The 18,003-nt window shown below is 42.4% G+C and overlaps 1 protein-coding gene across 2 annotated transcripts in view; it reads right to left on the bottom strand.

Annotated features, from left to right (window-relative positions):
* septin7a (septin 7a) overlaps positions 1-18,003 on the bottom strand; it is a 28,659-nt gene that overhangs the window by 2,592 nt on the left and 8,064 nt on the right. The window contains exons 3-12 of one of the 2 annotated variants that reach the window (XM_070984394.1): positions 9,582-9,682; positions 9,347-9,481; positions 6,825-6,942; positions 5,467-5,559; positions 5,158-5,254; positions 2,803-2,854; positions 2,415-2,540; positions 1,958-1,978; positions 364-499; positions 126-271 (exon numbers count right to left, since the gene is read on the bottom strand). In XM_070984394.1, coding sequence (XP_070840495.1) covers positions 126-271; positions 364-499; positions 1,958-1,978; positions 2,415-2,540; positions 2,803-2,854; positions 5,158-5,254; positions 5,467-5,559; positions 6,825-6,942; positions 9,347-9,481; positions 9,582-9,682 — 1,025 coding nt within the window. The remainder of the gene's footprint in view (positions 1-125; positions 272-363; positions 500-1,957; positions 1,979-2,414; positions 2,541-2,802; positions 2,855-5,157; positions 5,255-5,466; positions 5,560-6,824; positions 6,943-9,346; positions 9,482-9,581; positions 9,683-18,003) is intronic. The other variant, XM_070984395.1, reaches the window with a different exon arrangement.

Raw genomic sequence — 18,003 nt, 5'->3', positions numbered from 1 at the left:
AGTCAAGTTTTCCTCCACAGTTGTCAGTAAGCAATGCTAAGATTTAAGCTGCAAGTCTACAGTCTGTATTTCCTTCTCTTCAACTCTGAGACCCATAATTGACCATTGTGTGATGGTGTGTTTACCTGGAGGCATCTAGTTTCTGTTGTTCCAGAATCCTCTGCTGGGCCTCCCAGTTGGCCTTCTCCTCCTCATGTTGGCGACGCTTCTCTTCCAGTTCTTTGTGCTGGGCCTCCAGGTTCTTTTTCATTTGCTCGTGACGCCTCTGGAGCTGCAGGGACAGCAGGGTACAGTACCGGGTTAACCAAGCATTCACAATGGAACACAGACTAAGAAACAACAAAGAGCCCCTCATTAGCTCACCTCTGTCTCAGAGTCTCTGAGCTTCTGGAGCTTCTCTTTGACCTTCATCTCAAACACTTGTTCCATTTCTTGCTCCATCTTCTTCATCTTGGACACGTGCTCCCGTCGCTCCTCCTCCATCTGGGCCAGAGGACTCCTGGAAACACAAGGCAGTGTTCATACAGACAACACACTGTGGAGGGTATGTGGATAGTCACACATCCGTGACACCCCAAGTTGGACATTACTCGAGCAGACATGTGCTTCCAACCCCCCCGACCCTCCCCCCAGGTCTTTGTGATGAAAAGGAGAGGAGGCAGGATGAGGGAAGGAGGACAGGCCGGGCTTGCTTGCCGTCCCTGGAAGCCTTCTGTAATCGACGGCTTCCAGTGAGGGTTGTCGCTGGGAGGTGACAGCGGCTTGTCAGGAGAACAGTTAAAGAGAAGAAACCCTGATTGTGATACCAACCCTGACCTGTAAAATGATGTCCTAACAAGCTAGACAAGCTGTCCAGCTGAAAAACAAACTTTACTGAGCCATGTTGGAGCTCTGCAGCTCATCTTTTATGTGAATATAACCTTTCCTGATATGCTAATGAGAAATGTAAGTGAGGACTAATAAAAGCAAACTAACTTAGCCTTTTGGCAAGTTAGCTGGCTTAATTAGCTCATCAGCTGTGTAGAGGTGAGGGCGACTGGCAGCTCAGCGTACAGCTTCCCAAACACAAATGAACCTTATCAGACCGTTTACCATGATCTTTTATCTACTGTAGTGGCAGGACTTAAGCAGCCTTTCGGGAAAAAAAAAAAAAATTATCATATGACATTTTTGTTGTGGTTAGTTAAAAAGTGAATTTAATTTTAATCAGCTGAATTGATTGTATTGGTGTATTATGTTTAGTTACAGTATAACTGCAAGCAATGGACGCTTTGCTGCTATTTTGCAGCATGTTAGCTGACGTTCTTTTGGCCAAGTGAAAGCTGCCCCTTTAACACCAATCATGATCCTATCACCTGCTACCAATGAACCTGTTTACCTGTGGAATGTTAGGAAAAAGAAACAACTCTCCCAGTCTTTAGTTGCTCCTGTCCAAACTTGTTTGAAAGGTGTTGCTGCATCAAATTCAAAATAAGCAGATATTTACTAAAATTGGTGAAGTTGGTGAGTAAAACATTAGATATATTGTATTTGCACTGTTTTCAATTGACTATATGCCAAAAAGGATTAGGAAATGATCACATTCTGTTTTATTCACGTTTTACACAGAGTGACAGCGTCGACTCTGGGTTGCAGTGTTTAGCTGTTAGTTGCACAGGAGCAGCTCTGGAAGTGCTTAAAGGTGTTTAAGACATGTGTAACGAAACTGCAAAGCAAGCAGCCAAGCCAGCTGATAAATTATGATATTTTTGATGGTACTAGCAGTCTCTAGGATATGATGTAAGATGTGGCCAAACAGGATCACTAAATGTAACATAATTCTTTAATGATTCAAGTACACACAGGGGGTGCAGGTGGAAAAAATAAATCCTATGAGGCAGGGAAACTGGAAAAGGTCAGAGACAGGAGAGAAAATGAATTGTTTGGAGAGGTTTTAAAGAAGTGAAGTAACACTTACATGCCGTCAGCCGTCTCAGGTCTAAAAACAAACAAATGCAGACACTTAGCATGCTTCCATGAATCATGCATTAGTTTGTGAGAGTGCTGGTGATTACTGACAGCTGCAGCCGGTGGATTAGAAGTCAGATGGTGCCTCAGTTAGTATGGTCGGAGTAGACACCAATGATACTGGTGGTCAGTTAGTTGGGGGGTTAGTTTGGCTTGTTTGGGCCAGGAATGGGTTGGACTGCCTAAAAGACAGCTTCCCAACTTTAATGTGTAGGTCAATCGCCACAGACTTTGACCTCTGAACTGTTGTAGTTTCCTCCATGGTGACACAGTGAAAGAGCTGCTGGAGGGTCCTGATGGAGCCAGCAGCCAAATCAGCAACATTGTCCCATCTGTTCAAACTGTTTAAAGTTCATTTCAGCAGCATGAACACCACTGTTGTGTGCATACCGTGCAGGTGAACTTACTTGGTTAGCTGTCCCTTGTTCTTGTTGTTGTCCACACCATTGTAGGTGACCGCAGCAAGTTTCCTGCTCCGGTAGTTTTCATAGTGAACATTGTTTGTCACATCCTTCAGGTCCTGCATGTGTGTCCTGGAAAAGAGTCAAGTGAAACAGCACTTTTACTCTCAGCGGATGTATGAATGAGCAAGAAACACACACTTATCTTTGTGAGGTGCTGGCTCATAGATAGACATGATAGCAGACATAGATTCATAAATCTGATGTAGCTTTTTCTATTTTCAACTTTAGTGGAGTCAATGGGAAAGCACTACAGATAACAGGGATTCATTCTCCACATGGTCATGCCAGGCATCAGGCACTGATGAAGAAGAGACGAAGTGCTTTTGCTCACCTGATGAGCATGTTACGGAGGATTGTGAAATCACAGTGCTCTCCATTTTCCACTGTAACAAGAGACAAACAGAGCAGTTTAAATACAATGAGCATAACTGACAATATAGCGACATACTAAAACTCTTCTTATAACAACTGCGTTTGTATTTTCACAGCTCTACGCACCGGTTTAATCAGTTATAATAATTATGACATTAAGTGATTGTTCTTGGAATATGGCTCTATTACTAAAAATAGGTCTGATGGGGCAACACACACAGACAGTCACATCCACAAAGCTGACTCACTCTGAAATTTTTCTCCAGCCTGTCTGATCCTTTTACTGCTCTATTTCATGCCCCACTGAACTTCTTTTTAGTGACACTGCAAGATTCTGAGGTCTCAGCAGTTCAGTACAGTGTTATCAAAACCAAAAGAACCAATGACCAGAGCTCAAAAAACAGAACCTGAGCTGTAAAGACCACAGAATTCATTTCATTTAAACTATAATGACTTCAAACTGTTTGTCTTCTCTTTTTATCTTTCACTAGCTGTTTTTTTGTTTGTTTGTTTCAGCACACACTGAATCATTTATCTATTCCCTATTTTACCCAGGCGACATTACTTAATATCCTCACAATGTTTCCAATTCTCCTTAACAGTTTCTTTTATTTGACTAACTGGATTATTTATTGATGCATTTGGTCTCATTGATCACTTCTGGTCTTTTGTTGGTTTTGGTGGCTCCACAGCTAATTTGTCTCGACTCCATCATGCATTTCAGATCCCTGCAGGCGCCCAGCAGCAGCACTGATGTGGACGGCTGTCGTACCAGAAGCCACCAGCAGATGGCATCATGCCTCCCTCCTGCAGTAAAGCTCACCACAGTCCCCTGAGGTTTCTCTGGACTGCTGTGGCAGAGAGGCTCGCATAGCTTCTCAGGGACCTTGCCCTCTCTCTTTCCCGCCCTCTCTCCATATTTATGCTGACATGGAGCCAAAAACATTTGCGGTATTCCAAAACTCACTCCCCATGGATGGCAACCACCGGTGGCAAACGACTTTCATAGTAGCACTCCTCCAAGTCATCCACCAGGCTGTACAGTCCTCAGTCCTTTGGCTGTTGTTTTTCTCTGAGAGGTGGAATGTTCCCCTCACTGTCTCCAATTCATTAGCTACAGCAAAAACCTCTGAGCTCAGTCACATTCACACTGCGGCTTTGTCCTCATCGCTTTAATCTGCTGTCATGTTTCATACATCTCGCCACACTTTGACAGCAACTTCCTGTCAGGTCAAACAGGACTCTCATATCCTGTGCTCAACACTGTTTTTTGTTTTGTATGATCAGTTTTGCTTGCTTGTGTTTTCTTCATTGAGGTTTATTTCGTTCGTGAGAAGTCGTTCAACTGGCAGAGGAAGAAACAGAAGCCAGTTCACACAAATATGACTGAAGAGTGCATGAACTGTGTTTATAATGAGGCGTTTCATCAGTCATTTAGGAGTTAAGCAGATTAGATACACGTGTATTAAAGGTACCTTGTGGAGTAATCTTATAATCTTCTTGTGATTCAAACACAGTTCTGTTTACATTCAGTGTTGCTCACGGAAACACTGACAGTATCCTTGAGGCCTATCAAATGTGTTCAGTGCATCCATTGAATCCTCGTTCTGAGTGGCAAGCGGACAACGAATTGACCCCACACTGCTAAAAGTCGAGCGATCTGCCAACACAGAGCTGATGGTGAGCTGCTGCCCGCCTGCTCGATGGGGGCTCTCCTATGTTTCATGTTATCTTGTTATTCTGGAAATTCTATATACATTCTTAAAGTAAATATAAAATTGGTGAGCTCCCATTTTCTCCTCCTAGATATGAACTTTATTTTGAAAAATGTAATTGCCATATTTCAGAATTAGTAGAACTTGTGCACAGTTTGTTTGGTGCATGCTTCATACTTTCTTTGTGTTTATTTGTTCTTCATTCATATGTAAGCTTCATGTGAGATGTGTATTTTATGTCATATGTCACACTAATAGCATCAGCATTCAATGCACTTTGATACAGAGAATAAATAAAGAGCTATCTCTAAAATGTTTTGGTCTCTTGTCTAGTATCACAGTGTGCGCTGTGCTTACACAATAACACAGTTCCACTGTGTGTGTGTGTGTGTGTGCGTGTGCATTGAATATTGGAATGACAGCAAAACAGGAGCACATGGATTGTGTTACTGCTTTGCAAATCATCTCCACGTGACGCCTGCTCAACAATTCAATAACTGTGGTAATATTGTGTGTTCGCATGTGCGTCTCAGAGAGCAAGAGATTTCACTTAGCCGATCAATTCACAGGCTGGGATCAGTTGACCTTCGACCTCTCACCTTCAGCCACACCCCAGGGGTACTGTCTCCCGCGCACTCGCTTTCCATTGACCTCGATAATGGTGTTGCTACCGACTACAGCCAAGGGTAAACGATCCTGCAGAGAGGAGGGAGGGGACACAACTGTTGCATTGCTCACGCACAATGGCTAAAAATATACTGTGGGCTGAGGCTGTGTCCTAGAGTGTGTGTGTGTGCGTACGCACGCACGCACACACACACAGTATGAGCATCAACCAAAAGAGCACAAAAACCCACAACGACCATTTCATTTAGCGCTTCATGGAGTGCTGCTTTAGCAGAACAGACCTTGATTTTCCTGACCATCTTCATCTCCTCCTCATCATCTGTCTCCGGGAACTCGTAGATTTTGATTTTGTGCTCCTGGATTTCTTTCATGATCTGCACACAGCACAGAGGAAACAGGAAGAGGCAAATGGAAAACCAGCATGAGAGGTGATGCAGTAGAGTGAGCTGTATGTGGGACAAACAGGACCAGAAGCATCAATAGTCACACTGGAGGTTAGTCGATAACACACAGGAGGAACCTACTGACAGTATACATTAAACACATGCACACACACACACACACACACACACACACACACACACACACACACACACACACACACACACACACACACACACACACACACACACACACACACACACACACACACACACACACACACACACACACACACACACACACACACACACACACACACACACAGTATGACTGTATTGATGCACTATCAATAGTGTGCTATACTTACACAGCTCTCTGAAATCAAACATTTGTCTTCAACAACACTAAATATTCTAAATGGTGTCTACACACAAACAGCTTTACAAGAACTTTGCCTCCATAAAATTAGGATTTCATAAATCAAACACCAGATCAATGTTCAGACAGACATGAGCAGTGCATGAAATACACCACAGCTCACTAAGTCATCATCATCAACATCATCCAGCTGAACGCTGTGGTAGCAAATCACACGTGTACAGGCAGGGACTGTACTGTTTGTCGTTGAAACAGAGGATGTCCCAAGAATTATTTGGGCAGTATTTTGGTGTCTGACAAGCCTTCAAACTCATGGATCTGTTTCTCAAACTGAACTTCTGGACTGCATTTCATCATTTCACCAAAACCTAAAACAACAGGCCTCCACAAACCTGAGGTTTTCTTTTAACCCAGCACTGCTTTTGGTCTGAATACCCATTAAGTCTTTGATCCAGTGTTCAATGGCAATTTTAGATACCTGACAGCATTCAGTATTCAGATTTTATACCTAGCAAAACCCAGTAGTGGTAATTAGCAGTAAAAAAAGCAAGTAAGTACATAAAGCCATCATAGAGGCTGTAAGTAAGCACGGGTTCATAGTCAATACTGATTAAATATTAAGGCTGTTTTGAGGGCAGTGGATAGCAAAACAGTAGACTCCAACTACAAATAGAGCCCCAACAATATGAATAAGAAATGAACTGTATTCAATGAAGCAGACAGGACGCCGACTGTACTTTACAGTGGGTATGCACTGAAAAGGACCCCTGTCATTGAGTCATCTAGCCACATGAACAGAATACTCTGATCAAGCAACATCTGAACACATCGTGCTTGATATGTGTGGATACATATCCATTCAGTTAGAAGTGACACACACCTGTTTCTTGAACTGCTGGCACTCCTCAGGAGTCAGTGTGTCAGCTTTGGCGATGAGGGGGATGATGTTTACTTTTTCATGTAACCGTTTCATGAACTCAATGTCGAGGGGCTTCAGTCTGGGGAAGAAGCACAGAGAAGCGGCAGCTGAAAGGTCAGAGTGTCGGTGTGAGGCTCTGGTGTAAGAGGAGCTGCAGGGCTGGGTGAAGCAGAGAGCTGCTAGCACACACAGCTGAAGGTCATGTTTCATGGCTTGGCTGACCTCCGACTGAACATCTGGACGGACCAGACAGCATTATAAATCTGTTTGGACTCAGAAAATCCTCTTTCAAATTATGATTTACAATGCTTTACTACTTGTGTGTGACTGAAAAGGTTTTTGAGGTCTGATACAAACAGCTTTCACATTTAACCTGCTGGTAGTTGATATTGGTGCCATTACATATGTAAAGGAATAGAATACACAAATTTGCCATGTCAACAGAGCTGGTGACAGACCGTGGTTAGCTTAGCTTAGCATAATGACTGGAAGTAGGGGAAAACCACTAGCCTGGCTCTGTCCAAATTCAAAAAATGGCTAAAATAAAGAGGGTCTGTTGTTTTGTAATTACTGCAATTTTCCACAATAATCCAGGACACCAGTGATAACAAAACCAACCCTTGACCACCAACAATTTGTGGGATATTGTTTCCCCATGAGTTGCCTTCTAAGACAAAGCTTGGTGTGTATGTTACATACACATGTGTATGTTAAAGTAAGTCTTTAAGCTCCACACAAATGTAATCCAATGCACACGCATTAGGTGTATACTTTGTGCGGAATGGACCCCTACACACTAAAGAGACGAGTTTATCAAAGATTTATTAAAAGATTTATTTATTAAAAGAGAAAAGCAGAAGAAAATGTGATTAGATGATAATGTACCTGATCCATACACATAATAAAATACATATATTGAAAGTCTTAAAATGTTGCAAGGGCCCGGATTAAAGTAATAACCCCCTGCAGTGTGTACTGTTAATTTCACACATGTTAAAATGCCAGTGCTGGTCGCTGACACGCTTACAAATACACACAGCTCCAGGCTAGGTGTTGAAAATGAATGGGTCCATATAGTGCTTTTCATCTGCCAAGAGAGACATCAAAGCTGCGATCAGTAATCCACACTGGGTCACTGTGGGCCAACAGGCTCAATAGCAAAAACCAGGTTTTTTTGTAGGCAGCACAGTGTGGCCTAGAGTGTGAAAGCAGCCAGGCCAACTGTGTGTGTGTGTGTGTGTGTGTGTGTGTGTGTGTGTGTGTATGCTTGGCAGTGGCCAGAGCCAAGACACAGATGGGAGGAATGGGGTCTCCAGGTCAACAAGCTCAGGACAGATTACTCCAGTGTTATTCCTGCTTGGTAGCCTGGTAGGAGGCCACAGGCAGAGCTGGCTGGGTCTGGACTGCTTAACTGCTGGCCAGACAATGAGGCAGCAGGGGAGCAAGACTGAAACACAACAGCTGAAATCAGCAGGTCTGTTGTTTATTTCTTCCCATGTGTGAGGTGAGAGGGAAGCCACAGCCTCATAATGAAAGTCCCTGATCTCTTTATCTTTCTGACAGATAATTTGGCCAATTTCTCAGCCTCAATAGCTGGTATGTCCTGTGGGGTTCTCCAAAGATCTATCCTGGGCCCTGCTGTCGTTTCCCCATAAATGCATTCACATAGAATATTTAATAGGCCAGTCACTTTCTCCAGCTAAACAAAGCCACACACTGGCTCTCAAGACTCCTTTTGTATTTTGAATTCAGCTGCGAGAAGCAAATCAATTCAGTAGTTAGTTCTAGTTTAGTGCAACTGCAAACAATATTCAGAATCAAGTCTTTCTTGCTTCTTCTGCATTCGAACATGCACAAGTCTCTGTTACGTCCCAGTGTTTGTGTTCTGTATCTGTGTTGCTTGTTTTTACACCTTTGGTTTTTTACCTTATGAAGCTCTTTGGTCAACTTCTGTCATTTTTAAATGTACTGCATAAATGGAGTGACTTGAACCTATTCACCACACGCAACCCAACAACATTTTTAGTTTGTTCCATTTGCACTACTGTCTCTTAATTTCCACTCACTATCTCTGTCCATAGTAAAGACACATGAGCTGTCTCGGTGCTGACTCGTTGTTCCTTCATCAGGGCAATTTTCTAGGTAGGCTGGCAAGCAAGTCACCTTTATTTTTTCCTGAGCACAGAATTTCTTCTGGCTGTTATGTAGTCTAACTTAACGGTGGCGTGTCAGGAGCCTTCTAAAACCTAAAGACTTCAGCAAGATTTTCAAAACTATCTCAAAATGCCCCAATAAGTTTAAAGCAGTTAATTATCAGGCTTCCACACTAAACCAGTTGTTTATCATCTAATATAAGTGAAACAAGTCCAAACATAGGTTGCTATATTGTATTGAAGTGGCTGGGGTGTGGAGTAAAGTACAGCTTTAAAAATTCCATGACGTTTAAGAGATTCCATCATGAGTGGGATCCCTGTAGTACCTACCCATGCCCAGACGGAGCGATGAAATACAAGCAGCACTGCACTCTGCTGTCTGGCATCTGCCGTCTGTTGACCCGGGACTCTGCATTGAGGTAATCCTCAAACTTACTGTCGATGTAATCAATGACTGGCTGCCAGCTGAGGACCATGCAAAATTCATATCAATGTCAGGTACAGTGATACAATTATTGTGTATTACAGTACCTTGTAATATCCAATGTCAGATGGCTGAGCTCACCAGTTGCTGTTGTCAACTGCGTCACCAAAGCCGGGAGTGTCAACGATGGTGAGCAGAAGATGCACTCCTCCTTCCTTTACCAGAACCTTGGACTGTTCCACCTGCAGTGAAGAATGTCACAAATCAGTCTAGAAATGTGCAAATTCTGTCTTAAGCATAGTGCTGGGCGGTATGACCAAAAATGTATATCACAGTATTTTTCAAAATTATAACGGTTTCACGGTATATGACAGTATTTTTTTTTCTTTCATCTGGAAGACATGTTTTAACACAGGTATATCCAGGCTTTCATCTGGGCAGAGTACAATTATCTCGTACAAGCATACAGAGAAACTCCTCTTTTTCATCCTTTTTTTCTGCTTGCTATTGTTCTTATCTCTCAGAAAAGGACGAAATGCAAATAAAACGGTAAAATAACACGTCAGGCTGGTCGACAGTGTCCTCTGTTAGCGCTCTGCTCATCCATGAGTAAACGAGAGGGAGCGGTGAAACTCACTGCGCAGTTGGATAGCTCAGTGACCAATTGGTCAATTCTGATGATCGACACCTCTACTGACCAGTCAGAGTCAAGAGATTCGAGGGGCAGCACCCAAATTCACCATAGTAACACCAATGACGATCCAGAAGGAAGTAAGCCCAGAGATAGTATATCGCATGAAGAGCGCTCCCACCACTCTAGAAACCCCCTTCTCTTTATGTAAACAACCAGGACCTTAGTGACTGATCTCAAACTAACACAGAGTCATAGGAGGAGACGTTAGCAGCGTTTTTCCGAGCTAGAATATAACTTTTGACCACAAAACAGCAAAGGTAAGACATACTGTATGCTTTAGCAAAGTTTTTTTCTGCTACTGTTTGGCTGCTGGCTCGCAGATTTTCCATCGCACAGTGAGGAGGCAGACATCTTCATGATCAGCAAACTCTCTGCTTTCATATGATAACAGGCTTGTGTGGTTTGCATGACGTGGCAACATCAGCAGACGCTCTAAAGTGGACATACGCTATTTTCGTCTTTTTGTTACATGCGCATGTAATTTATTTCTGTATGAATTATGTTTCGTTTGGGTGGCAATGCTTGGTAAAGGCTTTTAACTGAGATTCTCCCCGTCATTCTGATATGCTACACATTAGGATTGGTGCTTCCTAGCGTGAGCAATGACCGTCTGAACTGGAGCAAATTGTTCATGTTGCCGATCCGATGACGACTTTAGCCTGACAAAAAAAAAGCAGCAGACATGGCTCCTCTTTTTAGCACAAGTTCTTGTGTGTCATCATGTTCTACTAGTTCTGCAGCTTCGATTTCGGAACATTCAATGTCTGTCCCATCCATCTTCACTGTAACGTAACACCAGAGCATCACAGTTTACCCTCACGACGCCCCGCACCATGCCTGTTGAAAAGCGCAACATTGAAAACGGTCCCGTCTGAAACTGTCATGCGGCGCAGCGTTCCGGACGTTGTGTAATCACATACACAGTGTGGCGGTATATTAAAAATTCATATCATAAGAAAAATATACACCGGTATTAGGTGTGAACCGGTATACCGCCCAGCCCTACTTAAACATGCAATTACAATGGTCAGTTGCTGTTTATTTACTTTTACAATACAGCCAATTCCATCAACTGACTCATGCTTAAAACCCATTTATCGCCATGCTTGTTTGCTTGGTTGAAGGAAAGAAAGAGTATGGTTGAAAAAAAGACTTCACATGTTGGCAGCCTGAAATGACAACATGAGTAAATCTATTTAGAAAACTGTGAGTGTAACAAAGTTTCCACACTGTCTTTGGCACTGAAGTCACACTGAAGTAGAAAGTTAGCTGAAAGAATCAGTCGGCTTTCTGTGGTGAAAGCAAGATCATTGTGTACATGTATAACTTGAGTGTCTCAGTGAGTGTGGGACACCTCAACTGGCTACTTCTTTATTTACTCAGTGTACTTATACAAATACACAGACTACAGAGCAGAGCTAAAACAGCTCTGCAAACTAATAAACCACAGTGAGCCAACACTATTATTATCCACTAAGCATCCAATCAGAGATAAGTGCAGAGCATTGGACAGATAAAGAACGTGTTGAACAATGCCGCCTCTGAACACATGAGACTGGCCAGAAGGCCGGGGCTTTGATCAGTGTGGGGTTGAGGCAAAACTCGTGATAAGCAGATGAATTTTAATTTAATCAGTAGATCTGAATCAACCTTGTGTGCCACAGACTGAGTGATGAGAAACCCTCACCGAGGTTAAGCTAGGTCCACACAGCAGTTAGCAAACAGACAACACTGACATCACAACACCATGTACAACCTTTGATTCAGTCCAAGTTTGAACATTTTCTTAAGCTGATGGCCAAAGAGAAAAATGAGTGCTTTGAAGGAGTGTCTGTGTAGTGATGTAGAATACTTAAAGAAGCAGCTAGTTTCCCTGAGGGATAGCCATATAGAAGTTTGAAGGAGCTAAACAGTACCAATACCTTAGGCTGAAGCAGCACTGCAGAGGGCCCACAGTATGCTCACTGACTGGGGCTGAGCTGCACTCTCACTACACACACATCAGCCACACAGAAAAACCAGTGTCTCACAGCACAACAAACAAGGACACGTGAGTCGAATAGCAAGTTGTGCACAAGAACCTTGGTTCTGAGAATCTCTGTGATTAAATGAATCATTTCTGTGCAGATGTTTTTGTTTGGGTGTAGTAATATGGATTAAGTCTAGGGCTGCTCCCCAAACATCAATGATTCCACTCATCGGTCGACAAGCCTCCGAGTCTAATCTCATATTGTCTGTGGAATCACTACACTTTGTTTGCATACAGAGAAACACCCTCACACAGGAGAGTCTCTGTGGTGAGTGAGGCTTTTTCTTGTAGACAGAGAAACACAAGGTACTTATACAAAGGAGGTCTTATCTCAAAATTGCCTTATTGCAAAATGATCTTTAATGGAAATAGAGGAGGGTGATGGAACAAAGCATAGCACAACATGTTTCTGTTCTGAAACTATAAATACAATTATTACTGGTTAGCTGCAGGTTCACTGTTCTTCAGCATCTGCTCCAACTCTGTTCTTCCATCGATCACAGAAACAAGATTCCCAAGCAATCCCACCCACTACTATATATGGCAGTCAGGCTGTCTATAAACTGACCTCTGACCTGTGGCGCTGCTACTGGGAGGTGCACCAGGGCTAACCAGACTGACACCAACAAATGACTATCATACACTGAGTGCAAGTTCAACTGACAAACTTTTTCTAAATCATTCATTTTATGCACAAACTAAACTAACGTGACAATGAAAGCTACCGCAGGGTGGCTGGACCATGCTGAGTCTATGTGACTCAATGGGAAGAGAAAAGTGTCAGAAAAATGTGTAGTATTTTAAATACCTTTAAAACCACGTGACTGTGACAGAATGTGTCTTGATTTTCAAGAAATGTCCACACAGATCTAGACAGACTGGTATAAATAAGAACATGTTGCACATGTAGAATGACCAAGTGGGGAAATGCTGTGTCTGAGATAGTCAGATGACGCTATACAGCACACTTTAAGTTAAAAGTGTAGGACTGCTGAGTGGGCAACACTAAAGAATGCTGCAGTGTTTCTCTTTTTCTACTGCATAACAGGATGAGTCAAGGCACAGACATGCCTATTAACCAGACAGGCTGCCCACAGACAGTGAGCTCATGGGAAAAGGAAAAACAACACTAGGCTACACCATGTCTCACAGGGACAGTAATGTAAGACATCAGGACCACGGCCACTGACAGCGTTTGACTGGATCACAGGACTGCAAGCTTATTTACTTGGAATAACAACATTTGTAGTAAACAAACTGCACATGATAGACTCAGGGTGCACTTCTGTCCTTCCATCCAGCCAATCTGCTTTACTCATTCATTTCTGCTGCAGCCCAAATTCAAATATGTGTTTCCTGTTTTGATGCAATCTCCAGCCTCACTGGTTTGACCTTTGTGTAACTTTGATCTGCATGTTCTGCATGATCTGCAATACAAGCCATGACTCTAATGCTAAGCCATCACCCTATTTAAGACAACATGACGCAACCAGACTACCAACTGCACCACTGCTCTAAGTTTGTAATCACTCTGCTCAGTATTTACTGCATCCTGTCAATACTGAGATGTAATATCCTGTTTCGAGACTGAAGCAGACCAGTTTCACTGACAGCTCATGTCACCACAGCTTAACAATAGCTGAATCTCAGCTGCTCAGAAGTAAAAGCATTAGATTTTCAATTATGTTTGCTTTATAAATTTGAATAAAAATGTTTACTGTTCAAAAATATAGTTGTTGTTGTTTAGTATGATATCGAACCAAAATGGAGGTAATGTCTTGTCTCTATGCTTGTCTGTATTTATGTCTGTCCTTCAATTTTCTCAACAGCCGTTCATCTGATCAACTTCACACTTGGAGGGTGTATTGCACAGGTCTCAAACTCATTCCACAAAGGGCCGAGTGGCTGAAGGTTTTCTTTCCAACCAAGCAGCAGCACACCAGACTTGACCCATTTCATTAGCTGATTTCAGTCTTCAGGCAGCTGATTGGTCAGACTGCGTGCTCTTGATTGGTTGGAGGAAAAGCCTGCAGCCACACGGCCCTTTGTGGAATGAGTTTGTCATGCTGGTGTATTGGGTTCAGGACCCAGTAAAGTGCAATATCGAGTGTGAAGTACTGTGGACGAGTGGTTCTCCAGAAAGATAAAAAGAGTTCTAATGTTAACATTTATAGCCCCATGCAGTGGTTAACTTCATGTCATTAAGCTAATGTTAGCTAGCTAACTTTAATGAATAATGTCAGCCTATCCTTTGTAACAGCCTGAGAAGCAGCTACAATCAAAGGCAGCTGAGCAGCTTCAGCATGAATTCATGAACTTTATCAACAGTAATGATAAACTGTAAGGATTTCATTCAGTCACTGTTACATCTGCATGAAAAACGTCTCCAGAGTTAGACTTCAGTGGCAGGGCTTTTCTTTCTCAATGCTGATGACGTTAGTATAGAACTGCATTTTTTAACTGAGTATTTAGACTCTGGAACTGCAGGGGCTCTCCAGCTCTCCAGGTCATGATAGTGAGGAAGCTGCAAGCAGCAGTACTGGAGACCAAGCAATCGGCCTGCTCTGAAGAGGCACTGTGGCACAAGTACTCTGTATGATAACAGGATTATATGATGTCACTTTACATCTGTATATACAAAACACATGATATTGTAAAACACTTGTTGGAGCATTTTTTTTATAGCAACAGGAAATAAGAGGAGAGAGAGAGACGGGGGGGATGACATGCGGCTTAAGTCCCAGCCAGATGTGAACCAGTGTGAACCACAAACACCGAAAAACAAATGGAAATCGAATGAAAAAAAGGAATTTCATCTGTTGATGAAGTCTGTAAGATGTGACTAAAAGCTCCAGAAAAAGCTATTGAGTCAGCCTTTAGTTAAGTCAAACTATTTCTGGATTAGTTGAACAGACCAGAACACGCCTTTTTGGTTAATCCAGTGAATTAAAGTCCTGACGAGTCAAGCTGCTTCTTTACTTTGATGCCATTCTCACTATAGACAAACATGGTATCCCATGGCATTTATTGTCACTTTACCCAACACTACTGTACCAGAAACATGACAGTAAAAACTATTATTAACTGTTATGTGACTGTTAAACAAAGGTAAACCCCATCAAATTACAAATACACTGTATAATTACATTTTTTCCATGTTTTCACTTCGCACTCTGTATTTTCATTGTGTCATACAGCAACAGCAACAGAGTCTGAAACTACAATTAGTGACAAAAACGACTGATCTAGATGAGACACAACCTTTCAAACAGGGTTTGCTGAGAATAAGAGATGCCCTGCCTTCTGACTCCATCATTTTATCTTGTTATTTTGATCTCTACAGTTCCCCTGAAGCAGGAGCAAGTGTCTGGTATAAAAAATGAGGCATGTCTGTGCGCTGGCAGGACAAGACTGAGCTCAGTGCATAAGGCAGTTTTCTGGCTAATCACCAAGTCCCTGTCCTCGTATGCTCTGCAGTCTCACTGAGGATTATTAGCGAGGAATAACAGGCATCTTCCCTGGCCGATCACCTCTAACAGTTAACATCCACTCTGTCCACACGGCTGTCATCATCATCATCATCTTCTTCTTTTTTTTTAAACAATAAATTGGATTCTATTACACACAAAGCATTCCTCGGGGCTTAATCACATTCTCTGGCTTGACTTGGAAAAAAATGGCCACAATTTTTTTTTTGCTATGTAATTAGTTTGTGGTTCCTGGAGAGACAAAAAGAAGAACTCTGTTCTCCATATTTACTGTCTTCTTGAAATGCTAAACAATGAGACACACACAAATTTCACATTTCATTTTAACCATGTATTTCAGCTCTCGATTTCTCCCTTTGGGACTGGCAACCTTGAGGAACCCTCAAACATTCATTCTGGGAGCCAACATAAGCATGCACACACAACATCTAAATCTCATTTAAACGTTTAATAAGAGCTGAGGAGGTGTAATAGGCAGGTAAACAAATTGGAAGTAGCAGTGGGGCGAGGAGAGACAGAGCCCCTCATTGTGTTGCCAGGGATTAGAGGAGATTTAAAGCAAAGTAGCAGATCAAAAGGAACAGGTGAAGGAAGATCCTCATCATGCAGCTGATGTACGGTACACTGGCCAAACTGAACACTTCTAATTCCCCGCTACAGGACGAGGACAGGAAAGAAGCCTGTTGGAGCTCCTTCACACCAACAGTATCAACTTTCACTCTTCAAAAGGAAGCTCCAGTCAAACTATGCAGCTGTGCGCTCTATTTGAGGAAAGTGCCAAACCCTAATCGTCACTGCAAACAGCATCAAATGTTGACGACTCGGGATGCATAAACCACATGCCTCACACATTCTGCTTCACTCCTGGAAGCAACTTCATTCTTGGCAGTCATATCTGCAGCTTTGATGTCTGTAATTGATTGATTTAACATGGCAATTATTCAGCCTATAGTGAGCTCATGAAAGCGTCAACATTTGCTATTGTAAGCGGATGTCTGGTAGGGAAAATCAGATTTGTTGGGAATTAACTAAAAATGGGTAGCTAGCAGAGCTGGGTGTAGTTTGAAATGACTGTTAATGGGTTATTTGAGTTGCACCAATCGAAGAATAAATTTAAACTCAGTACAAATTTATCTTTAAAGCACTATATCATGGTTTTCAAGGATTCTTATGCAGCACATCACAAAGTGATTCACAGGAAGTGACACACACGAGGGCCAATGTGAAGTAATAATCAGCCATCGCAGAGTCACGCGTTGTCATATATTAAGAGGAAGCATCTTGTCTTGGAATGTGGAGAGCAGTGTTCTGTATACTAGGACGCGTGCCTTGTTTTATCAGCACATCATCACAGGAAGTTATCTGTTTGTTTTGGGTTTTGTAGTACACACTTTAATGAGGTGTATGAGATCTCCTATCATTGAGACACAGGAAGTACAGCGCCAGTCAGCACACTGCTTAAATCTAAGCAGTGAAATTAAGGCAGCTGTAGCTCTGAGGCCATTTCCAACATGTTTCTGAATACATGAGGTCAGTAAGGGTCTCTTTTCAAGCATTAGACACCTGTCAGTGGTGTTAAGAAGTGTTAAGTTAAACCCAAATGGACTCACCAGTGTTTCAGGGATATAAGCACCATGTTGATGAGCATGAGTAATTCAAAAATGCTTTGGATTACACAGGAAGTATAAAGTAGCATGGACTTAAGTTGCTTCCACCCCATTTTTTACTTAACATTTCCTACAGTTTGTGACACAAATCTGGTTCAAAGGGTTAATAAAGAAAACTGGGGGAGATAATCAATGTCTTTGACACGGTAATACAAACACATGGTTGACTGCATTGCACAGAAAAGTGCCCACTTGTCTTCATGCATGCATTTACAATCTTTTGCATTCGGATTTGAAATCCACACGTGTAATCACAGGATGAGAGATGCTGGTTCGTTAAGAGAAGCTAAGTCAGCATAGCCACTGGCCATCTCTGCTCATACTAAATTCTCACCACTGGCACAGGCATGTCTTTCCATTAAAATGTTTACATGTGACCCATGCACCTTCACTCCCTCACTTCATCTGTATGCACATGCCTTCCCTTTCAGCACAACAGTATATGCTCAATCATTAAGAGTTATGTTATTCAAGAGAAACCTAATTTAATCTTTCACCTGCTTCTTCTTTTGTGATCCACATAATGCAGCCTGACTGCAGCACCACCTCATTCATTCACACATTCATGGAGGGAGCCCACACACTTCCAGAAACCAACAGTATCAATCAATAAGGTGGCCTTCTTCACACCACACCACATCTATCTGTTGTTATTTACTCTGCACAAATTTCTGGTTCCCTCTTC

Source organism: Chaetodon trifascialis, chromosome 17 (genome assembly GCF_039877785.1).
Source record: "Chaetodon trifascialis isolate fChaTrf1 chromosome 17, fChaTrf1.hap1, whole genome shotgun sequence".
Lineage (NCBI taxonomy): Eukaryota > Metazoa > Chordata > Actinopteri > Chaetodontiformes > Chaetodontidae > Chaetodon > Chaetodon trifascialis.
This window is presented reverse-complemented; position numbering and strand designations above follow the sequence as displayed.